The sequence below is a fragment of the Mobula hypostoma genome, chromosome 1 (genome assembly GCF_963921235.1).
Source record: "Mobula hypostoma chromosome 1, sMobHyp1.1, whole genome shotgun sequence".
NCBI classification, from domain to species: Eukaryota; Metazoa; Chordata; class Chondrichthyes; order Myliobatiformes; family Myliobatidae; genus Mobula; species Mobula hypostoma.
The window spans coordinates 149,479,261-149,505,629 of NC_086097.1; the positions used below are offsets into that span (position 1 = coordinate 149,479,261).

The 26,369-nt window shown below is 40.3% G+C and overlaps 1 protein-coding gene across 1 annotated transcript in view; it reads left to right on the forward strand.

Annotated features, from left to right (window-relative positions):
* Positions 1-26,369, forward strand: part of tg (thyroglobulin) — a 348,151-nt gene that overhangs the window by 58,515 nt on the left and 263,267 nt on the right. Inside the window, exons 14-19 of the mRNA XM_063057803.1 lie at positions 1,978-2,132; positions 3,821-3,977; positions 6,114-6,329; positions 15,541-15,690; positions 19,248-19,418; positions 23,820-23,942. Of these exons, the coding sequence (XP_062913873.1) occupies positions 1,978-2,132; positions 3,821-3,977; positions 6,114-6,329; positions 15,541-15,690; positions 19,248-19,418; positions 23,820-23,942 (972 nt within the window). The remainder of the gene's footprint in view (positions 1-1,977; positions 2,133-3,820; positions 3,978-6,113; positions 6,330-15,540; positions 15,691-19,247; positions 19,419-23,819; positions 23,943-26,369) is intronic.

Below are 26,369 nucleotides of genomic sequence, written 5' to 3' on the forward strand. Positions count from 1 at the left end.
ACTCCACCTTCAGAGCAGGTGACAAGGCAGCCCTAATAACAGCGAGGGCCAAGCTGTCCCGGACCATCAGAGAGGCAAAGCATGCACATGCCCAGTGAATCCACAGACACCTCCAGGACACGTGGTGCATGTGGAAGGGCATTCAGGACATCAGCTAGAAGACAACACCACCTGCCTGTGCTGGTGATGCCTCCCTCCCAGATGTGTTGAACAACTTCTACGCTCGTTTTGAGGAGCAAAATGATGTGGCGGCAAGGAAGACCACCCCTCCTCCAAATGACCAGGTGCTGTGTCTTACCGTGGGTGATGTGAGGAGAACCCTGTGCAGGGTCAACCCACGGAAGTCTGCTGGACCAGACAATATTCCTGGCAGAGTGCTTAGAGGATGTGCAGACCAGCTAACAGATATTCTCACTGACATCTTCAACATCTCCCTGAGCGGTGCTGTCATTCCTACATGCTTCAAGGCCACCACCATCGTCCCTGTGCCAAAGAAGTCTTCAGTGTCCCACCTCAACGACTACCATCCCCTTGCACTCACATCCACTCACTCACCTGGCGGAGAATCTCATCTGGTCCCTCAACACCAGCTGCATAGCAAAGAAAGCCCAGCAGCATCTCTACTTTCTGCGAAGGCTGAGAAAAGTCCATCTCTCACCGCCCCCCCCACCCCATCATCACCACATTCTACAGAGGTTGTGTTGAGAGCATCCTGAGTAGTTGCAACACTGTCTGGTTTGGAAATTGCACCATCTCCGATCGCAAGACCCTGCAGTGGATAGTGAGGTCAGCTGAGAAGATCATCAGGGTCTCTCTTCCCACCATTACAGACATTTACACCACACGCTGCATCCGTAAAGCAAACAGCATTATGAAGGACCCCACGCACCCTTCATACAAACTTTTCTCCCTCTTGCCATCTGGCAAGATGCACTGAAGCATTGGGGCTCTCACGACCAGACGATGTAACAGTTTCTTCCCCCAAGCCATCAGACTCCTCAATACCCAGAGCCTGGACTGACACCAACCTACTTCCCTCTACTGTGCCTATTGTCTTGTTAATTATTTATTGTAATGCCTGCACTGTTTTGTGCACTTTATGCAGTCCTGGGTAGGTCTGTAGTCTAGTGTAGTTTTTGTGTTGTTTTACGTAGTTCAATGTAGTTTTTGTATTGTTTCATGTAGCACCATGGGCCTGAAAAACATCTCATTTTTACTCTGCACTGTACCAGCAGTTATGGTTGAGATGACAATAAAAAGTGACTTGACTATTTCACTTTCTACAGATTCTGCCTGCTGTTTCCAGCATTCTCTGATTTTTGTTTTGGATTTCCAGCATCTGCAGGTGTCAGGAAATGTAGAGCAGGCTGGACACAAAAGCAGAGCAGCAGAAACGATTTAGTGGTGAGCGATAACTTTAATAATCAACTTCAAAATAACAAGCCATGAGGGGCCACAAAACAAGAGAGAACAGAAGCTAAACTCAGAGGGGCTACTGGCTGAGGCTGTCTGGTTTGATGGCTGAACAAGGACTGTGGTTTAGACTGCAGGTGATGAGTTGGAAAGGAGAGATAGGTGACTCAAAGATTCGATGACATTTTATCATCAAAGTATGTATGCAGTATACAGTCTGGCGATTCATCTTTACACAGACGCCCATGAAGAAAAGAAACACCATTCAATGAAAACACCAAACACCCAGTGTGCAAAAAAAAAGGACAAATGACACAAGTGGGGGAAAAAAGGAGTGAAAAACACAGAATATAAAACATCAACCCACAGAGTCATTGAAACAGTCTAGGAATGTTCAGTTCAGTTCAATTTAGCGCTGTCATTTGTTGACTCATGTTATCTGGGTGGAGACTGGGAAGCGCTTGCCTGTGCAGGTCTGACAGCTGGTTAAATTTTTTACTTTCATTTAGAATAGGATTATTAGAAATTATATTTTATGTAGAGTTTGCATTTTTGTTTCTGCAGGAATCCACATATTTCAGGTGGCTCAGGTTCGGACACAATTTCAGCTCGACTTGCCCTCTGGGAAAGCCTGTAGCAGTGATTATTCAGGATTATTGAAGGCATTTAACACCTTCATCGCAGATGATCTGACAGCTAGAGGATTCTGTCAACTTCAGGTCTGTGTATACAAATCGTCCAGCTGTTTTCTGACTTTCTCCTGATGGTGTTACTTATAGGTATTGGCAATTCTTAAATATCTTCCACAAAGATCCAAGTGCTGAGTGTTAAAGTGGACATGTGAGCTTGGGCCTGCTGTCACTCAATATGTAAACGTTTATGTTGACCAGCATAAGAAACCAGATAATGATCAGCAGCTGGAGACAGCTTCAGTATGCTTCATTTTTATCTTATAACCATCAAGTGCTTTATTATTAACTAAAAATAGTTGGACTAATTAACCTCTCGGGCTAGTCAGCCCCAGCTCCCTTCTGGCTAAGCAGAACAGTGAATGTTCCTCAGAAAGACAGTAGATTGTACTGTAGTTCTTCCAGGTTGTATGGGCTGATGAATAATCTAAAAACAAATACAGCATATTCTGGAAATCTGAAATTAAACAAATGCTGGAAATACTCAGCAGGTCAGGCAGAATCTGTCGAGCAAGAAAGAGTTAACATTTCCAATTAATGACTAGTTAGGTTTTCAAAGATGACGTTGTTTAATTTGGTATGTAGTGTAAAGTACAGTTTAAATCTGGGCAATCCCTAACTACTATTTAGTGAGGTCATCAACCTGAATGAGGACCTCTTTCTTTCTCTCCATAGGTGCTGTCTGACCCACTGAGAATTTCTACAATTTCACATTTTTATTTTGGGTTTCCAGCATCTGCGTGATATCATAGAGTAGAATTAGGCCATTTGGCCCATCAAGTTTGCTCCGCCATTCCATCATAGCTCTCTGCCCAATTCTCCTGCCTTCTCCCTGTACTTTATGGAATGAACCCATCAGTATTTTGTAGTATTTTTGAATTTTGTAATTTTAAGCAATTCTATTGCTGGGTGAGAAACCTATAGCTCTGGACTACTAGACAGATTCTGTGTTTAGAATCTCAGAGGCAATGGAGAATATTAAAGTAATCTTATTTTGTAAAAATGTTGTTTCTTTCTTCAGAGCTGATATTAGTAACATTGAATATGGTGTTACTCATTATCATAAATATCCACTTAGTACACAATCAGTTTGATAGAGGAATAAACCAGCTCTTTCCTTATCTCACCAATATGTGACTCCAAATCCAAACCCAGTTCATTAACACATAACCCTTGCAACATCTAAGCTAACAACTCAGTTATAGGACAACAGGTCATGGACCTTTCAGTTATGCACATAATCTGAGAATGTAAAGAGAACATAATTTTCAAATAAACTAATGTTGGTACATTCAGTTGAGGTCAATGGAAGTGGAAAATGCTGTCAAAGACGTACTACAACTTCTCTTAAATAGCACAAAGAAAGCTCAGATGAGAATATATTGGTAAACATAGCATAAAATGAATATTGAGTGATATACAACAGCCAGAAAATAATGGAAACATTCAATACAGGAGACTGTGGTAATTGGTTGATTATTGTCACATGCACCAAAATGTAGTGAAAAACTGTTCTGCATGCTATCTATGCAGATCATTTTAAAGCCTCGGTGTATCAAGTTAGGGCAAAGGGAAGGAAAGGGAAAAGTAATAACAGAATACAGAATAGAGTGTTGCAGTTACAAAGAAAGTGTAGTGCAGGTAGATAAAGTGCAAGGTCATGGCGAGGAATATATCAAGTTTAAAATCCTTAGCCAGATGGTTTTTCTCTTTTTTAGGTTTCTGGCCTTGGGGAAATGGTGCTGGTTCCTGTCTGTGATAATTCAACTGTGTCGGTTGGATGTTTAAGCATAGACCGTTTAGGAGTGAATGTTACTTGGAAAGTGAACCTTTCAGCTATCCCAGCTTCTTCACTCCCTGACCTGCGTGACATAGGTAAATTATACTGCTTAATATTTGCACTCATTCACACTCGTATGTGTATCGGTGGCTGCAGGTAGCCTTTACTAGGTCATGCAACATTTTTGAACATTCAGGGAATTGACATAAAATGCTTAGAAAACAAGTGACTGACTGAATGAATAATATTCACAGGAAGCTGTTACATGTCTACTATGATTATAAGCACAACTACTATCGATAGTATTTTGATGTAATCATATTCCTTCCATGTTTTCTTCCATTTGGGTAGTTATTTTACTTTACATTTACAAATTATTATTGTGCAGCTCATTCCCATTACTCTATAATCCACTTACATTTCTAAAATATTATTAATGTTTTACATTACATATTAAATTCATCCTTGTTCCTCCAGTAGCTTATTTTTTTGCTCCAGATTCCAGCATCTGCAGGTTCTTGTGTCAACAGTGTTGGGTGTTGTACTGGGTACTATTATATTCTACAGTTCTATGTTATGTTTTAAATTTCACACATTTCTTAATATCCATCATATTCAGGATGTGTCATGCTGGTCAGATTAAGATTATGAACCAAAAACACTGTCTAACTTTAGTTTCCAATAAAGTAAATGAAAATAAAATGGTTATGTGCAAAATAGACCCTGTGTTGGATTGGCAATTTGGGGAAGCTCTGAACCATGAAATTACTCCATTTGCACACAGTTGTTGAGTTGGAGCTCAAGATCGTGACATTCTTACCAGTGAAGAGGAAAAATCATAGAGTCACAGAGTCATACAGCATGGAAACAAGCCTTTCAGCTCAGCTGGCCCATGCCGACCAGGATTCCTATCTAAGTTGTTATCTTTTGCCCATGTATGTCCAAGTAACTAACCACATTTGAAAATGTACCTGCCTCAACCAGTTTATTCAATACACTGACCATCTGCTGGTTGCAAATGTTGTCTCTCAGGTCACTATAAAATCTCTTCCCCCCACCCCCCCACCTTAAACCTGCGCTCTTGGGGGGAAAAAACTGCACATTCACCCTCTCTATGCACTACACAATTTTATACAACCAAGTGAGATTACATCTCAATCTCCTTTTCTTCCTAGAGAAAAGTCACAATCTTCTCCATCTCACCCTATAACTCAATCCTTTGAGTCCCAGCACCGTCCCCGTAGATCTTCTCTGCTTTCTTTCTAGCTTACTGCCATCTTTCTTATGTCGGGGTGACCAAAACTGAACACAATATTCCCAATGTGGGCTCTCTAAATTCTTGTACAAATTCAACATAGCATCCCAACTTCGTAACTTCCAACTTAATGCCCTAAATGGTGAAGGCAAGTGTTCAACAGCCGCCATCTCCGCCATGTCTAAATATAATGACACAGGGAGCTGTATATTATACTTGATCACTGTATCTAAAGAGATGGTTTTTGTATTCTACACAATAGTCATGTTAAATTGAGGCGCATAATAAACTGTAAGAGGAATGAGGGTACGGGAGATTTCACGGAAGAACCATAAAGTTAATCCTAGACAACATATACAATGGAGCAGCTTCCTACTAAACCAAAAGATAGCTTCCAATTCCCTCTACACAATCATATCAACTCCGTAGCAAACTGGTTAAATAAAAACAGACGGGCAGAATTGATATTTCAGTTCAATGATCTCTCGACTAAATACAGCAGAGATTTTCCTCTTCTCTGCATTTGGTCAGCATGTGCTCTCTGGGAACAGGGCCACTCACTCTGGCTTCACTCCTGACTGTACTGTCCAAAGTTTCTAATAGGATTCAAGTGGGCTTATTCCATCAATAAAAGCAGGGCCTTTGAGTTCTGCATAGTCCATGTACATCCTTTTCATTTACTCTCCTTTTTTTGCTCGAACACTGAATATGTCGAATTTTTTTTCTCAACCGGCTCAGGGTCTGGTTGCTGGGGGACATGTACAGTATTTAAAATAATAGACAAAAGAGCCTGAGGGGAGTATTGGAGACATTTCTTGTGCAAAAAGTCATTGATTTGGAAGGCACTGCCTGAAAAATGGGCAAAGTGGGGGAGAGTGATGTTAATTATGTGTTCTAACAGGAGGCACAATGAGCATAGTAGACCAGATAACTCTGAGGAAATGTGTAATAAATGGCTTTTTGTTTACATCTGCAGAAAATGCCCTGCTGGGAGAAGGTTTAGTTAAGCGCTTCACTGAACTAATTAACAGTGGAAAGTACCACATCATTTTGAATTCCAAGCAATTTCCAGCAGTGAATAATCCTATGAACAAAGGCCACAACATTTCACCCTTCATGGAGCTTGGATGCAGTGATGGCTACCAACGATTTTCAGCTGCTCAGAGAAGCAGAAATGATGTTAATGGATGCAGTAAGTGTTAACACCATTTAAGTCATTACTTGCAAGTTAATATCTCAGCAGTCAGAGAATTCTTTTCAGTGCAGCGCAGAAATAAGTGGCATCTTAACTCTTCATCGACTTTTATACACCAAACATTTTCCTTGCACTTTTTTGGTACTAAATTCAAATCCATTGCAAACTGAGTGGGGAGGTGGTGGATAAATCTTCCCGGACCTCCTGTCCCATGATCCTCTCGTATCCCCTTTTGCCTATCACCTGTCCAGCTCTCGGCTCTATCCCTCCCCCTCCTGTCTTCTCCTATCATTTTGCATCTCCCCCTCCCCCTCCAGCTTTCAAATCCCTTACTCACTCTTCCTTCAGTTAGTCCTGACGAAGGGTCTCGGCCTGAAACGTCGACTGCGCCTCTTCCTATAGATGCTGCTTGGCCTGCTGCGTTCACCAGCAACTTTGATGTGTGTTGCTTGAATTTCCAGCATCTGCAGAATTCCTGTTGAATGATAAATACTCTTGGCTTCTTGACAGAGGCAGTCCAACCAATTGTGCCATGGTCTCTATATGGATGAAATACTTGCATAAAATTTCCTTGGAATATATTCATCAAACCTCCCATTGTCACTGTTTATTCCTGGCCTTATTGTACCTTTAATCCCTGCCATGTAGGGTAGGAATACAGGAAATGCTGTACTGGTAAAGAATATCCATCTGATTGCCAAAATGGTTGTGTTCAAGAAGTGTTGGTGCGTGGCCAAATGGTTAAGGCATTCATCTAGTGATTTGAAGGTCGCTAGTTTGAGCCTTGGCTGAGGCAGCGTGTTGTGTCCTTGAGCAAGGTACTTAATCACACATTGCTCTGCGATGACACCAGTGCCAAGCTGTATAGGTCCTAATGCCCTTCCCTTCGACAACATCGATGACGTAGAGAGGGGAAACTTGCAGCATGGGCAACTACCATGGTCTTCCATACAACCTTGCCCAGGCCTGCGCCCTGGAAACCTTCCAAGGCACAAATCCATGGTCTCATGAGACTAACGGATGCCTATAATGTGTTCAATAATTCATTTCCTCAAATTTTCAAGAACACTTTGAAATGTTGAATTAAAGTTGTTCCACTCACCAAAGATAAAAATGGCAAAGATAGCCTTGTGGGATAAACCTGAGTTTCTTGTTATTTTGTGCCCATACTTTTATATTATCCAGACTTTCTTCTGCTGCAGAAATGCCTCTAAGAATGGGAGAGTAAAATAGATTGGTTTGGTTGCATTGCTTCTCTCTGTTGTGTAAAAGCAGCTCCATAAAAACTTCATTCTCCTTTACTCCACATAAATTACCAGTATCTCATGCTCTCTCAGAAAAGCAGTTTCATGTGGGAAGCATTTGCTTGCTTAGCAGATGAAGCACAACACTGAGGGGGGGAAAATGTCATCTTGGACAGTGATTGGAAGTCCTATAGCACTATGCAAAGAGAATGATATTTCCAATCAATGTTTACTTTGCTGTTATTATTTTTGCTGGGTGCGACTCCTTGATTTGCATTTGTAAATTGCATGTTTTCTTAATTACAACAGTGTTCATTCTTCATGGAATACTTATATTAGTAAGCTTATCTTTTTTAAACCAAATTCAATATATTTAATCCTAAAAATCTTACAGTTACCTTTTTTCTCTTCTCCCTCCACCTCATTCTGCCTGATGATCAAACTGGGGCTCTCTACCTTCATTTTTGTGTTGAAGTATCTCAATGAGATGAGATTGTTAAAGTGCTGGACAAACACAAGCAGATTTACAACTCAAAGCTACTCTGAGTCAGTCCTAATTTGTGCAATGCTAAGCACAGTAAAGCTGGTGTGGGAGAGATATCACACTGATCCCAGCGGTTTAATAACATAATGCAGATTAATGTGTCAATTTACCAATGGCAAAATGACCGAATTAGAAATTACATCTGGTTGGATTTCTGAACATTTTGCTCATTGTGAAAATTTTAGAGGAGGGAATTGGAGTTCTGTGGGTGTCCTGGCCATAGAGCGATTCCTTGTGCAAATGTATTAAATTGTTTGCTGCCCTAAAATATTGTACATTTATTTGCACACAGGGTATCAACATTGCTAGCAAGATCAGCATGTATTGTCCAACCCTCATTACCATTCAATTAAGTGGCTCTTCAGGTTATTTCAGAGAGTGTTTCAGTGTCAATTGAACACATACGGATCCTGATTCATATAATCCCAGGCCAGGGAAGGATACCCATCCTCCCTTAAAGGAAAATAATCAATCTGATGTTTTGTTGCAGCAAATCAATAAATTTCCTCATCCCATTAACCAAACTAACATGCTATTTTAAAATTCCAGGTATATTTAGAACATAGGATGTAGAATGATACAGCACATCAACAGGGCATTCTGCCCAGAATGTTGTGCCAAACTAATAGAATTAATAATCAATTAACCAACCGAACTAATCCTTTGGAGTATATCCCTCCACTTCCTGCACGTTCTGGTGCCCATCTAAAAGGCTCTTGAATGCCTCGGTTGTATTCGCCTCCACCACCATCCCAAGTAGTGCATTCCAAGTACCTATCACGATAAACCTTGTCCTGCACATCTCCTTTGAACTTTCCTCCTCTGGAATTATGTATGCCCTCTGGCATGAGACATCTCAGCACTGGGTAAAAGATACTGTCTGTCTACTTTAACTATGCCTCTCATAATCTTATAAATCCTATCAGCTCTTCCCTCAGCCTCTGCCACCTCAAAGAAAACAACTCCCAACACTCCTTATAGTACATGCTCTCTAATCCAGGCTGCATCCTGGTAAACCTCTTCCGTACCCTTTCTAAAGCCTCCATTCTGATAACGAGGCAACTAGAGGTAACAATTTAATTTCTTCAGCTGCCACTTTACAAGATGAACCCATGTCTTCTGATCATTGGTACAAATATGCAGATTGCTAGTGTAGTTACATAGTACTAACAGACAATACTATTTCATAATTAATATACCACCGATGTCCTGGATTTTACAGAAATTGAACAGTTCACTCTTGGTAATATTAAAATTACTCTACAAATAACACAGACATTCTTGAAGTTATTTTGTCATCTTGCTAACCAGTCAAGTATGTCCAATTTGGTATGATTTGCTTGCTTAGAAGTACATATTCCTGAGTCTGAAATCTGAATTTGGGTTATGAAAAGCAGTGGCCCTGATCCTTATTGAACACTGCAGAACATAGAACAGTGCAGCACAGGATGCACAAATTGTGCAGGATCAATTAAATTAACCATCAAATGGCCAACTAAACTAATCTTTTCTGCCTGCACAATTTCTATATCATTCCATTTTCCTCACATTCATGTGCCGATCAAAGCGTCTCTTAAAAATCCCTGTGTACCTGCCTCTGCCACCATCCCAGGAATCCACCACTCATTGTGTAAGAAACTTGTCCCTCACATCTCCTCTGAAACTGCCCTCTCTCACCTTAAATGCATGCCCTCTGGTATTAGACATTTCAATCCTGAGAAAAGATATTGTCTGTCTACTCTATGTTCTTCATAATCTTACTGTACAAGCCTCTATCAGATCTTCCTTCAGCCTCTGCCTCTCCAGAGACTGTAAAACCATAGAATATAGTTCTAGGATTAGGCCATTTGGCTCATTAATTCTGCACCACCATTTCACGGCTGATTCAGTTCTCTCTCAGCCTCAATCTCCCACCTTCCCCCTGTATCCCTTCATGACCTGACTAATCAAGAACCTATCAACCTCTGCCTTAAATATACCCAATGACTTGGCCTCCACAACCGCCTGTGGCAACAAATTCCACAGATCATCTTATACAACCCTATCAGGTCACCTCTCATCCTTGTTTGGCACAGCATTGTGGGCTGAAGGGCCTGTATTGTGCTGTAGTTTTTCTATATTTCTGTATTCGCCAAATCTTGGCTAAGAAAATTCTGCTCCATCTCTGTTCGAATCGAATGTTCAGCTGTCCTGAGGTTGTGTCCTCTGATCTTGGATTCCCCTACCAGAGGAAACATCCTACTCACATCACATCCAATCTTTTGAGGCCTTTCAATGTTTCATGGGTTTCAAAGAGATCCCCCCTCATTCTGAAGAATCCAGTGTGTACAGGACCAGAGCCAGCAAACGCTCCTCATATGATAAGCCTTTCAATCCTGGAATCATTTATGTGAACCTCCTTTGAACCTTCTTCAATCTCAGCACATCTTTTCTTAGACAAGAGGCACATAACTGCTCACTGTACTCCAACTGAGGTATCACCAGTGCCTTATAAGGTCTCAATATGTTTGTTTTTTTATCTTCTGGCCCTCTCAAAACAAATGCCAACATCACATTTGCCTTCCTCACCACTGACTCAACCTGCAAATTAGCCTTCAGGGAATCCTGCATGAGAACTCCTAAGTCCATTTGCACCTCAGATTTTTGAACTTTTACTCCATTTAGAAAATAGTCTATGCTTTTATTTCTTCTACCAAAGTGCATGACCTTACACTTCCCAACACTATATTCCATCTGCCACTTCTGTATCCATTGTCCTCTGTAGTGTCTGTGCTTCTTCAGCACCACTTGCTCTTCCACCTATCTTCATATTGTCTGCAAACTTGGCCGCAAAGCCATCAATTCTGTCAATCAAATCAAAGTTCCAAGTAACTTCTACTATCAAAGTACATGTATATCACCATATACTATTCTGAGGTTCAGTTTCTTGTGGGCACACTCAACAAACCTATAGAATAGTAACTATAACCGGATCAAAGAAAGACCACCCAACTAGATTGTTCAACCAGAGTGCAGAAGACAATAAACTGCAAATGCAAATATAAACAAACAGCAACAAATAATGAGAACATAAGATGAAGAGTCCTTGACAATGAGACCTGTCCTCATTGTCACTATCAAGGTGCAGGTACAGAAGCCTGAAGGCACACATTCAGTGATTCAGGAACAGCTTCTTCCCCTCCGACATCAGATTTCTAAATGGACATTGAATCCATGAACACTACCTCACTTGTCATCATTCCTCTTCTTGCACTACTACTTTTAATTTAACTGTTTAATATACATATACTTTAAGTTTTTTTTCTATATAATCATGTATTGTACTGCTGTGACTAAGTGAACAAATTTTACTACATGACAGTGATATTAAATCTCATTCTGGCAACATTTCAATAATGCGGCGAGTGAAGTTATCCCCTTTTGTTCGAGAAGCTGATGGTTGAGGGGTAGTAACTGTACTTGAACCTGGTGGTGCGAGTCTTGAGGCTCTTGCACCTTCTACTGGATGGCAGCAGTTAGATGTGAGCATGACCTGATGGCAGACATTGTCCTCCTATGAGAGTGTTTAACGTAGATGTATTCATTGGTTGAGAGGGCTTTACCCATGATGCACTGGGCCAAATCCACTACAGTTTGCTGGAATTACCATTTAAGGGCATCAGTATTTCCATAGAAAGCTATCGTTGACATAAAATATAAAAAAGAAGTGGTTCCAACACAGACCCCCGTGGAACACCAGTAGTCACTGGCAGCCAACCAGAAAAGGCTCCCTTCATACCCACTCTTTGCCTCCTGCCATAGGCTCTCAACTTGTTTAGCAGCCCTGTGTGTGACACCTTGTCAAAGACCTCCTGAAAATCCAAGTACACGACATCCAACAATTCTCCTTTGTCTATCTTGCTTGTTATTTCTTCAAAGAATTCCTACAGTTTTGTTAGACAAAATATTCTCTAATGTAAACCATGTTGATTACAGCCTATTTTATCACATGCCTTCAAGTACCCTGAAACCACATCCTTAACAATGGACTCCAACATCTTCCCAACCACTACGGTCAGTCTAACTGGCCTATAATTTCCTTTCTTCCGCCACTGTCCATTCTTGAAGAGTGGAATGATATTTGCAAGTTTCCAGCCTTCTGGAACAATGACCGAATTCATTGATTCTTGAAAGATCATTATTAATGCCTCCACAATCTCTTCAGCCACCTCTTTTAGAACTCTGTGGCTTAGTCCATTTGGTCCAGGTGACTTATCTACCTTCAGACATTCCGGTTTCCCAAGCACCCTCTCCCTACTAATGGCAACTTCACTCACTTCTGCCCCCAACACTCTTGAACTTCTGGCATACTGCTAGTGCTTTCTATAGTGAAGTCTGATGTAAAATACTTATTCAGTTCATCTGCCATTTCCTTGTACCTCATTACTATTGCTCCAGCATCATTTTCCAACAGTCCAATGTCTACTATTGCCTCCCTTTTACACTTTATGTACCTGAAGAAACTTTTGCTATCCTCTTTAATATTATTAGCTAGCTTACCATCCTATTCCATCTTTTTCTTGTTTAAGACTTTTTTTTAAGCTGCCTTCTTTTGGTTTTTAAAAGCTTCCCAATCATCTAACTTCCTACTAATTTTTACTCTATAATATGCCCTCTTTTTGACATTTATGTTGGCTTCAACTTCTCCTGTCAGCCACAATTGTATCATCCTGCCTTTAGAATACTACTTTGGGATGTATCTATCCTGTCCCTTCTGAATTGTTCCTGGAAACTCCAGCCATTGCTGTTCTGCCGTCATCCCTGCTAGTGTTCCCTTCCAATCAATTTTGAACAGCTCCTCTCTCATGCCTCTGTAATTCTCTTTTCTCTATTGTTATATTGATACCTCTAATTTTAGCTTCTAAAATGGCAGGGTGAATTCTATCATACTATGTTTATTGTCTCCTAAGGGTTCCTTTAACTTAAGCTCTCTAACCATTTCTAGTTCTTTGCACAACACCCAATCTAGCTGATCACCTAGTGGGCTCAACCATGAGCTGCTTTTAAAAAGCTGTCTTGGCATTCTACAAAGTTCCCCTCTTAGGATCCAGCACCAACCTGATTTTCCCAATCTAACTGCACATTGAAATTCCCCATGACTATCATAATATTGCCTTTTGACATACATTTTCTATCTTGCATTGTAGTTTGTAGAGCCCATCTTTGCTACTGTTTTGGAGGTCTGTATATAACTCCAATCAGGGTTTTTTTTTTAACCCCTGTAGTTCCTTAGCTCTACCAGCGATGACTCTACATCTTCCGACCCTATGTCATCTCTTTCTAATGATTTGATTTCATCTTTTATATCAGAGCCACCCAAAGTCTTTTGCCTACCTGCCTTTCCTTTCAATACATTGTGTATCCTTGGAGGTTAATCTCCTAACTATAATGCTGGGAGGATTAGAATATAAAAGCGAGGATGTAATGTTGAGACTTTGAGGCACTGGTGAGGCCTTACTTGGAGTATTGTGTGCAGTTATGGGTCCTTTATCTGAGACTGGATGTGCTGAAACTGGAGAACATTCAAAGGAGGTTCACAAAAATGATTCAAGGATTAAATGGTTTGTGGTATGAAGAACATTTGTCGGCTCTGGGCCTGTATTCACTGGAATTTAGAAGAATGAGGAGTGACCTAATTGAAACCTATCTAATGGTGAAAGGTCTTGATAGAGTGGACGTGGAGAGGATGTTTCCCTTGGTGGGAGTGTCTAAGGCATCCTCAAAATAGAGGGGCATACTTTATAGTGTATTATATCTATATATTTAAGACAGGTTGATAGATAATTGATTGGTCAGGGCATGAAGGGATATAGGGGAGGGGGGAAGGAAGGAGGTTGGGGCTGAGGGGAAAAATGGATCTTCCATGATGAAATGGCAGAGCAGACTCAATGGGCCAAATGGCCTAATTCTGCTCCTTTATCTTATGAACTTGTAATCTTCTTTCAGCCATGAATCTCATCATCATACATGCTAATCTGTAACTGTGGTTCTAGTTCCTTTACCTAAAACAACCCAAAGTTGTTTATCCTCAGAGAAAACAACCCCAGTTTGTTCACCCTCTCATTTATAGCACATACCCTCTGATCCAGGCAGCATCTTGGTAAACAACTTCTGCACCCTCTCCAAAGCCTCAACGTTCTTTCTATAATGGAGCAACCAGAGCTGTATGCAATATTCCAGGTGTGGCCTAAGTGGAGTTTTATAAAACTGCAACATAACTCCCTGAATTTTGAACTCATTGCCTCAACTAATGAAGGGTTGCATGCCATTTGCCTCCTTAACCACTGTGTAGCCACTTTCAGGGAGTATGAATTTGGACCCCAAGATCCCTCTGCTCATCAAGTACAGATCCCTGTGGAACACCACTAATCATAGACTATAATAATCATCGACTAATCAAGCTAGAATAAATCCCTTCGACCACTACCCTCTGTCTCAGATAGGCAAAGCAGTACTGAATCCAAACGGCCAATTCACCATGGATCCCATGCATCTTAATCTTCTGGATGATCCTCCCATGAGGGACTTTGTCAAACATTTTACTAAAATCCATGTAGACAACATCTACTGTATTTAATTTTCCCAGCTAAATATCTATCTTTTATTTTTACTCGCTGTAAAATAATTTTGTTACCCGTCCCTTTCCGCTACTGCCCCCTGTCTCTGGCTAAGTTTCTTTTGAAGTATAAAATACATTTGATAATCTTCATATATTATTATCATTTATGTTGTCATTGTCTCTTAGTTTTTTTTGTTTAAATACTGTTTGGTCAAACATGACCTCTTTTTGAAAACTATACTTGAGTTTCTGGATTTTTAACAAACTACAGCTTAGTCAACAGGCTGAATGTAAACTATGATCACACAAGTTCAGCATTGGATGTGTTGAAGCATGCTATACAGAGACCCAGACCTTGGAGATTAATGGATAGAAATTTATCTTCTGTTGAATGAACTAAATGTACAATGATGTGGGAACCATATTTCAAAAGTAGTTTTCAATGCCACCATCACATGTCTCAGCGGGAGTAGCTGTTCTAAAGCCTCTTCACTCCCATAAAGCAGAGGTAGTTTAAAGAGGGTTTAATTAGCACCACACCTAGCCTTTTGGCTTGCTTAATGTAAAGTAATGATTATTCTAAATAAGATTGATGTCACTTCAACAATGAGTACTCTAAGTGAGAAGCTTTGAGACAGGTTAGATGTGTTTCCGACTTCTGAGTTACTTTTCAGCAGAAAGCGTGAAAATTGGTATTCCTTTACTTTAAAAAAAATCAAAAATGATCTCAAGTTTAATTATTCATTTCATTGTACAGCGCTGAAGCAAATTGTGTTTCCAGTCTGCAAAGTGATGGATAATCGTGATCCTTTCATTTTACAGTTGTATGCCCTGCTGGCAGCTTTTTCCAGGATGGGAGGTGCATTCTGTGTCCCCCTGGGTTTTACCAGGAGACTGCAGGAAACTTGCATTGTAACAAGTGCCCAGTGGGGAGGAAAACGGTATCTCCTGGAGCTTTTTCAGCCCTCCAGTGTAAGTATATTTTTTGATTCGTTTTTTCAATACACTTATCTCTTTCCTGATTCCCAATTTTCCATGTTGCATTTCTTTCCAACCTCATGCGTTCACAGTATACATTCTCCTTCCCTGTCCTGGCCTTGTGTCTGCCTCCCGTCTTTAGCAACTAATCTCTCCACGTGCATTGCTTCTATATTCTGCTCTCCATTTTGCTCAAAACCCAAGCCAACAGTGTGTGCAAGAATGTCGGTGCTTTTGTTACTAATGATTTAAAAACTGGAAGCAGGAACCTGTCATCTGATGTTGTGGTTTGTGGCCACACAGGGAATGTCAAGCACTTCCTCCTTTGTTGTTAAATATAGTGAATTCCTGTGATGGTGTTGATTCCAGAAGTGGACATGTGACATGTTCAGCAGGGGGCATCCATCTGTTATTTACTCTTTGATCCTGCTTCCTTTTCCACAAATGTGTTTATTCACCATTTTCATTCAGTGAAGGCAAACGAAGACCTGTGTTAGACTTGTTTTGTAAAATCCTTTTTGAAGCACCTGGATGAGAATTTGAATCACGAAGATCTAGAAGGCTGCAGACTAAGTGTGGGTTAATTGGATTAGTATGAATGGATGCATGATGGTCAGTGTGGATTATAAATTATTATGATGAGGGCAGATCTGGAAATTAGGAGGCATTTTAGTGTCAGAATAAAAAATAGTTTAAAGTCAGATTTGCACTGGAGTTCTTGTTTGTACTGAATTAATCTTTACTGAGGTCAAACCGTTTCTAGGATATAGATTCATACATCATGAATATAGCCCTTTGGCCCATCAAGTCCACAATAACTATTCTAGCACTCACCTACACACTAGGGGCAACTTACAGTGGCCAATCTACTCACTGGCCTGCACCTCTTTGAGATGTGAGAGGAGACTGGAGCAGCCAAATGAAGCTAAAGTGGTCACAGAGTGCAGACAACACCAGAAATCAGGACTGAACCTGGGTCACTGGAGCTGAAAAACAGCACCAGCTGTACTGGCTGTGTCACAATGCTCTTCTGCTTACTGTCCATTCAGACTTTATCATTTGAATTAAATGGAACAGTATTAAGGATGTCAGAACTTTAAATTATTGATGGATGTTAGGAGAGTTTAATGTACACTCTGGCCAAATGAATGAAAGGTCTTATTAAAACAGATAGTATTTGAGTATGTTCTGAAATTAAATACAGAAAATGGAACTACTCCGCATTCATGGCAAGAAAAACAGAGCTAATATTTCGGGTTGAGGGCCCTTCATAGTGAAGAGAGAAATGAAATTGGTTCTGGGTTGCAGAGAAGGTAGTGGAGAGATGGATAGGACAAAAGGAATAGTTTTGAAGTACGTGAGGACAGGGATGCCTTTGAATAATGTGTAAATGAGGTCATCCAGTCTATGCATTAATAGGGGCCATACAAGGGAGACAGCACAAGAAAAGGAATATAATCATTACAAAATGCAGAGCTGCAGGATATGCTGAGTTGACCAGGCCATGCTAATGGAGAAAGAAACCTGAGCTGGTATCACAAATGAACCAGCCATTTCAGATACTGAAAGAGAAAGAGGGCTACTAGGAGTTGATAGTAAATCTAGAAGGTTGCAAGGTGCTCCTATGGCAGAAGTGTTTTTCCTTAAACTTGCAAGATTTTCAACTGAATGCACTTTGTCGGTAGCATAAATTTTGAGATTAAACAGATGCAGCAACATGAAATAAATATTTTCCATCCACTCATTTTGACAGACCATCCTCATCCAGTCAGCTTCTTTCAAAAATCAAAATAGTGCTGTTGCTGGAAATCTAAAATAAAACAGGATGTGCTGGAGTTATTCAACAGGTCAGGCAGCATCTGTGGAGAGGGAAATATTGTTGTTGTTTAGATCTGTGGCCCTTCATTGACTTGCACAGTTACTCTATGTAACTTTGCACTATTTGAACACTTTGTTTTTATTCGAGGTTTCCAGCAGAGAGTTATAGTTGTAGATCATGGATGCAGGCTCCTTGGCCCATCCAGTCCATGCTGACCAATATGCCCCATTCAGTCTAATTCCATTTCCTAGCATTTGAACCATAACTTTCTCAATCCATGTTACTGTCCACATAGATACCACACAGGTACCACACTTTGTATTAAAAAAAGAACAAAGTAGTCCTTCAAGTTCCTATTGAGTAGATTGGGTGCATGTAGAAGTTGTATAGCATGCTTGTCCTTATCGGTTGAGAAGTTGAGTATGAAGGTCTGGGAGTTATGTTGAAACTGTACAGAACTTGGGTTAGGTTATACTTGGAGCACCGTGTGCAGTTCTGCTTCCTGGAAAAAAAGGAAGTTTGTGGAGTTTTAGAGAGGTGCACAAGAGGGTCGACATAATATTGCCTGGTTTGTAATGTATTACAGTAGTGAAAATGAAAGGTTAGACAAACAAGAATTGTTTTCTCTGAACTGTTGAAAGCTGAGAGGTGACCTGAGGGATTTGTATAAATTATAGAGGCATGGATAGAATAGATAGTCAGTCTTTTTTTTCTCTGAAATTTCAACAATTAAGGTCCATGGATCTAAGTTGAGATGGGAAAGTTTAAAGGAAGGATAACAGGCAAGTTTTTCTTGGATAAAGAGTGATAGGCGTCTAGAATTCACTGCCAGAGCAAGTGGTGGAAGTAGATATGATAACCATGTTTGAGTTATTTTAACAGGCAGATGAACAGGCAAAGAATGAAGGGGAACAGTGCAGGCAGATGGGCTTAAGTAAGTTGGCATTGTGGTTAGCACAGTCACCATCGTTGAAATGCCTTTCCTGTGTTATATTGTTCTATGTTGCTCTTCTATGAATATCTGCATCGAAGATTCTCCGCTCCTTTGACAAGATTTCTATTTGTTTATTTTACCCTGCTCATTCTTAATGGTTTCATTTTCCCCTCTTGTTTCTGGTGAAGTGTTGAGTCCTGATGAAGGGTCTTCAACCTGAAATGTGAATTTTGTTCTCTATATTTCTTGCAGTTTAAAAAAAAATTAACCCCTATATCCCTCACCTGTCCAGACTGTATCACAGTTTTTTTTTGGACTTATCAGACCTGATGATAATTCTGACATGCAGGTACACAATTACAATTCTGATTTTTAACCTAATACTGTTTAAGCTCCCTAGGTGACACTGTCTGAAAATTTCAGGTGGGAAACTTCAAGAAGCAAAAATCCTTGCATTCAATGACCTCTCTGTTCGCCAGGCTCTCTGGAGGAAATGTAACTTGGATCCTGACATTTTTACCAAGTTGGATTGGGGAGGGGTGCACTCTGTAAGATGCAGCTTAATCTGCCATTAGGGTCTCATAAATGTCATAATATATTAATTTATCTTGAATAACGAGGATCATGCAAATATCAAATGGGGGTCTCATTTACCCTTGAAGTGGGCTGACTCAGAAAAAGCGTGGTGAATGGCGTACTTGCCTCATTGTAGAGCAGCGAAGAGCTTACATGGCTAGGTATGAAGTATTTTCTGCTCCATTGCTGAGTTTCCATATATTATACACCTGACTGTAACAGGTTTAACAGAATGTGAAACCAGTCCATTGAGCTTGCAGTGTGACATGCAAGGGCAATACGGAGCAGCACAGCAAGACATCAGTGAACAGAAATCTTTCTGTGTCACCACAACTGGAGCGCGAATTGTCTGGACCGAGATCAATGGAACCCTCTCTGAGTCAGATTGTACTGGTGAGTGCATTTATTACATTGAATTTCAATACCCTTTTGAGACGCTGCTATGAACTCTTACTTGTAGTTGTGCTTATCAAAAATACAGAGAACAAGAAAGCCCTTTCCAGCATCCATCACGGAATTTGTGAGTCAAGGCTTCTGTCTTTTCACTACCTTTATGGTCCTAATTAACTGTGAAGGCTCTCTGTTGCAATACATATAATTCCAGAAATGCCTCACGATGGTGCGACTTGTGTCCTGAGTTGTGTATATTTCAATGCAAGTATTGTAGGAAAGGCAGATGAGCTTAGGGCATGGATCAACACTTGCAGTTATGATATTGTAGCTATCAGTGAAACTTGGTTGCAGGAGGGGAAGGACTGGAAGAACAATATTCTGGGATTCCGTTGTTTTAGATGTGACAGAGTGGGAGGGATGGTATTATTAGATGGAAAATGTCACGGCAGTGCTCAGTCAGAGCAGACTGGAGAGCTCATCGAGTGAGGCTTTATGGGTGAAACTGAGGAAATAGAAAGTTATGACTATATTAATAGAGTATATTATAGACAACTCAACAGTCCATGGGATTCAGAGGAACAAATTTATAGAGAAATTGCAGACTGTTGCTAGAAACGTAAGATTGTTTTAGACGATGATTTTGACTTTCTGCATATAGACAGCGACTCCCATACTGTAAAAAGTCTAGCTGGGATAGAGTTTCTCAAGTGTGTTCAGGAAAGTTTCCTTTATCAGTACATGGAAGTCCCAATGACAGTGTGTGTGATACTTGACCTGCTATTGGAGAATGAGACAGGGCAGATACAAAAGTTTGTGGAGGGGAACACTTTGTGTCTAGTGATCACAATGCCATTAGTTTCAAAATCAATATGGAAACGGATAGGACTGGTCCATGGGTTGAGATTCTAAATTGGAGAAAGGCCAATTTTGATGGTATCGGAAAAGATCTGGCAAGTGTAGATTTGGTCAGGCTGTTTTCTGGCAAAAGGGGTAAGTGGGAGACCTTTAAAAGTGAAATTTTGAGAGTACAAAGCTTGTATGTGCCTGTCAGAATAAAGGGTAAAGAGAACCTTGGTTTTCAAGAGATATTGAAGCCCTGGTTAAGGGAAAAAAAAAGGAGATGCATAGCAGGTATAGGCAGGTAGGAGCAAATGAGGTACTTATGGAGTATAAGAAATGCAAGAGAACACTTAGAAAACAATCAGGAGGGTTAAAAGAAGGTGAAGGAGAATCCTATGGGATTCTACAGGCATGCTAAGAGCAAAAGGACTGCAAGGGACAAAATTGGTCCTCTGGAAAATCTATCCATGGAGCCAAAAGAGATTGGGGGGATCTTAAATGGATTTTTTTCCCACCTGTATTTACTCAGGAAATGGACATAATCTATAGAAGTGAGGAAAAGTAGCAATGACTTCATGGACCCTATACAGGTTACAGGGAAGGAGGTGTCTGCTGTATTAAGGCATATTAGGGTGGATAAATCCCCAGGGTCTGACAAGGCGTTCCCTTGGACCCTATGTGAGGCAAGTGCAGAGATATTCAATCATCCTTGGCAGCAGGTGAGGTGAGGTATCAGAGGATCGGCGGATAGCTAATGTTATCCTGCTGTCTAAGAAAGAGTCTAAAAATAAGCCAGTAAATTATGACCAGTGAGCTGGTAGTGGGAACGTTATTGGAAGAGAGTCTAAAGGGCCAGATACATAAGTATTTGGATATTCAGGGACTGATTATGGATAGTCAACATGGCTTTGTGCATGGTAGGTCACTTCTAAACAATCTTATAGAGTTTTTTAAGGAAGTTACCAGGAAAGTTGATGAAGGCAAGGTGGGGAATGTTGTCTACATGGACTTCAGTAAGGCATTTGACAAGGTCCTGCATGGGAGGTTGGTTAGGCAGGTTCAGTCCCCTGCTATTCAAGATGGGTTGGTAAATTGGATTAGACATTAGCTTTATTGGAGAACCCAGAGAGTGGTAGTAGATAGTTGCCTCTCTGAGTGCAGGTCTGTGACTAGTGGAGAACTGCAGAGATCAGTGCTGGTCCTTTGTTGTTTGTCATCTATATCAATGAATTGAATGATAATGCAGCTAAATGGATCAGCAAATTTTCAGGTGACATCAAAATTGGGGGTGTAGTTGTTGGCGAGGAAGACTATCAGAGCTTGCAATGGGAAAATGAGCTGAACAGTGAGCAGTAGGGCACTGAAGAGTGTGTTAGCACAAAGGGATCTGAGAACACAGGTCCATATTTTGTTGAAAGTGGTGGCACAGGTAGATGGGGCCATAAAGACAGCTTTTAGCACGTTGGTCTTCATAAATCAAAATACTGAGTATAGGACGTGGGATGTTATGTTGAAGTTGTTCAAGACATTGGTGAGGCCTAACTTAGGTGTTATGTGCAATTTTGGCTACCTTCCTACAGGAAAAATGTAAATAACATTGAAAGAGTACAAAGAAAAATTATAAGGATATCGCCAGGTCTGGAGGACCTGAGTTATAAGGAAAGATTGAATAGATTATGACTTTATTCCTTGGAATATAGAAGACTGAGGGGAGATTTGATAAAGGTATACAAAACTATATAGGGTATAGATAGGGTAAATACAAGTGGGCTTTTTCCACTGATGCTAGGTGGGACTACAAATAGAGGTCATGGGTTAAGGTTGAAAGGAGAAAAGTTTAAGGGGAACATGAAGAGAAACTTCACTCAGTGTAGAATGAGCTGCCAGTGCAAGCTCAATTTTAAGATTTAAGAGAAGTTTGGATAGGTACATGGATGGTAGGGGTGTGGATGGCTATGGTCTGGGAGCAAGTCATTGGGACTAGGTAGCGTAAAAGGTTCGACTTGGACTAGATGGACTGAAGGGCCTGTTTCTGTGGTATACTTTTTTATTACTATGATTCTGAGACTCTATTTCCAGAAGTATAATTCAAATGTATAATTATTTTAGATTTAGAGTTTTATTTCTTACTTCCATATCACAACAGGAGGAAGTAAAATTCTTAATGTTCCATCTCTGTCCTTATTACAAGCAATAAGGAAGTGAAATACGGGAAGATATTGCCCAAACACTAGGATTGTATGCATACATACATGTATAGAAACAATTACTGTATAGTCAAATACAATGTAGAGTCAGATATGCAATCAGATCATTCTGTTTTGTTCAATCTGATGGCCTGATCAAAGAAGCTGTCCCAGAGCCTGTTGGTCCTGGCCTTAATGCTGTGGTACCATTTGCCGGATGGAAACAGCTGAAATAGTTTGTGGTTGGAGTGGCTGGAGTCCCTGATGATCCTCCCAGCCCTTTTTACACACTTGCTGCTGTAAATGTCCTGAAAAGAAGAAAGCTCACATCCACAGATGCTCTGGGCTGTCTGCACCACTTTCTGCAGTGCCCTGCAACTGAGGGTAGTACAGTTCCCCTACCAGGTGGTGACACAGCCCGTCAGGATGCTCTTGATGCCCTATCGAGAATTTTGCCGAATGATACTGAGGTAGTCCTCTCGAGGCTGAACTTTACAGTTTCTATATTTTGCTTCGTAGTTAAAACAATATTTTTTAAGAAGTTGGTAGCAGGTAGGTCCTGGTGCTATCTTTGTTAAGCTAGACAAAAAAATTATTCCCCTTATCAAATTGTTGGTTCAAGCAATCCAGTCGCAGCAGTTTTTGTGGCTGGAAACATGATAGATTTGATTCTGACTATTTTAGACCCTACTTGACAAACTGCACCAGGAAATGAGCAATCAGGTAAAATGAGGTTTAGATCCTGATATAGTTTACTATGTACCTTGCAACATGCATTGAGTGCCCAATGTGAGGTCTGAGACCGTAGTGATAAGAAGAGCAATAAAACTTGGGTAAATATTTGGGAATGTCATCAGGTAGAAATAAACTACTAGATAAAGAAATATGAACAGAAAACAATGAAAACACTCAGCAAGTCGGTCAATAATTCAGGTCCAAGGTTTTTCTTCTGAATTCAGATCTGAAACATATTTGCTTGAGACTGCATGATCTGATGAGTATTTTCAGCAATTTTTGCTTTTATTTCAAGTTTCTACCATCTGTTGTTTTATTGATTGTCATTTATTATTATAGAAAGAGTCAGGAATTGTTTGTCTAATATTACAATGAGCAGAAAACTGATCAATTTTTTTACCTCTTAAATCTTCCTAAGATTTCCCCTATGGTCTGTATTCTGCTTCTCTGTATTCCTCTATCAGGGATATTTTAAAAAACCAAGTTTTGCAAATGTGTCATTTGTCAATAACCTTTGTGGTGATTCCATTCAATATTTGTAACTTCAAATCACCAGAGTGTGTCAGATGCCTATATTAATGAGTAATAATTTTTCATTTAAGAGTTCTAGAATTACTTTCCTTTCTCTTCCTATTTGCAGTCTTCCGACAGTTTGACAGCATTGATCAATCCCAGCTCATTCTGAACTCTGAAAACACGGAAATAATTAAGGTTTTAACAGCTCAGTCTAATCGCCAGAGGCACCTTCTAGATTGTCTCTCAGGTCAGTTAATGTCGATATTCCTCTGATAATATTACCATTGCCAAAGTCAAATGGCTCCAAGGGAGCTCTTCAGAGCAGCAGACTCTTATCTGAAGTTAATCTTCATCTGCTAAATCAATGACTTTTCATCATAATGTTAGACATGGTGACCTTGCTGATGTTTGCTCTATATTCAATCCATTTGTAGTTTCTCAGAAAATCAAGCAACCGATTCCTGTCTGTACAAAACCTAAGCAACATTTGCGCTATGAAGTGGCAAGTTATACCTGTGCCACATAAGTACCAGGGTATGTCTATCTCTACCAAGAAAGAGTATAAACGCCTGCCCTTGATATTCCATGGCATTGCAACTGTCGAATTGTCATCACTTATACCCTGTGGGTACTATTGATCAGAAACTCAATTAGATCAGCCAGATAGCTGATGATGTTGCAAGAGGTCAGAGGTCATTCAGTGACCTTTACCCTTCCAGACATCCAAAAGCCTTTCACCATCTGCAGGATACTAGTTAGGAGTGTGGTAGGAATACCGTTTACTTTCTAGAGTAAGCACAGCTTGAACCTTGAACCACTCTCAAGAAGCTTGGCACAAAGCAGATAAGGCTACTTGAAATCACTCTCAGCATTCATACCTTCCACCACAGTAGCAATGAGCATCATCCAAAAAGTGCATTGCAGTTACTAACACAGACCATTTCACACCACCTCCCAAACCTGTGACTTAGCTACCAAAAAAAGGCAGAGATAGCAGATGCATGAGAAATCACCAATTAGTTTCCAACTGAAGTCAGCCACCATCTTGATCAAATAGATTACATAAATAAAATTATTACTAAGGCGTTGCTGACTCCGTAAAACATTGCACTGAGTGAAGTCAAAAGACCTCCATTATCTTCTGAGTACCACAACAATGGGTAAAAATCATCTCCTTGCAAGAGTAGTCCACATTTTAAGAATATTCTTTTTTATACATTCGGAGAGAATTTATTGGTTGAGGGTCTCTTTCATCAGGATTGATTAAATCTGCTCTTTATTACACTAATCCAGTTATAGTTCAACTATAATTTGGAAATATTCCTCCCCACCCCCTCAGGACAAAACTAATGCGGATAATATTTTTGAAATGAGAATTAAGTTGCTAACTTGCTGTAGCAGATTGAAAAGTTGATTTTTTTTTAGAAACAAATCTGGAAATTGGATTATATTATTGCTATTAATGTGTTAATAAAAGCAACAATGATATTATGAATTGTAAAAAGCAATTACTTCACTTGTATTCTTGAGGAAAGGCAACCCATTGTCTTTATTCACTCCAACGTGCCTTTACTTGTGCTTCTGATAATGCAGAAGGAGGCTACTTGTCCAATATTATTAGTTCCATTGCCCCTCTCTCTATTTATCCGCTCCAATGAAACACACTTTTTTTTTCTTATCTGCTCATCAATTCCCCTGTGATTTTTTTTTCATTAACCAAACAAGGAGGTTATTATTAAAAGTAAGTTAATACTAATTAGGATAATTGGGCGGGGGGAGTCACTTCCGTTCTTTTTACTTCCAGTGTGCTTTGTTATATAATGTTCGGGTTGTGAAAGCCTCTGTATATACATATCGGTTTTGACATTTGAGATAAAGTTGTTTCTTTGGGCATGAAGTTGTTGATTGTGCCTTTTTCAAAGTAGAAGTTACCACATATTTTTGGCAATGAGGTGAACTGGTTTCGTGGACGTGTCAGCACGTTTCGAACGGGAGCAGCAGCACCAATAAGGAGCCTCACGCTCAGATAGCTATGTTTAGGACTATCGTTGAATTTGTGGAGGTAACGGAGGACTGGCCGGAGTATGAGGAAAGGTTGGGACACTTTTTTTCTGTGCTATAAAATTAATGAGGAAGCTAAGAAGCGCTCTATTCCTGAGTGTGTGTGGGGCAAAGTCTTACAAGCTAATAAGGAATTTAGCCACACCGTGGAAACCGGGGGACATTCCATATGATGAATTGGTCAAGCTCGTGGGGACCCACTACAATCCGAAACCTTCTGTGATAGTCCAATGGTGTAAGTTTCATAGCTATTTCAGGAAGCCAGGTCAGTCTGTGGCCAATTTTGTGGCCGAGCTTCAGCAGCTGTCGGAGTATTGTGATTTTGGAGCGGTGTTGGATAACATGCTCTGTAATACATTGGTATGTGGCATTGATAATGACGGCATACAACGCCACCTGTTAGGGGAAACCCCACCATTGACTTTCAAGAAAGCCTTAGAGATTGCCCAAGGCATAGAGATGGCTTCTAATAATGTCAAGGATATCCAGAAAAGACATGGGGGGTCACGGTCAGCGGCAGTGCACCAAGTCAGGAGGGAGACTGGTAAACAGGCAAAGCGGGCAGAATGTTTCCAGTGTGGAGGGACGCACTATGCAAATGATTGCAAATTCA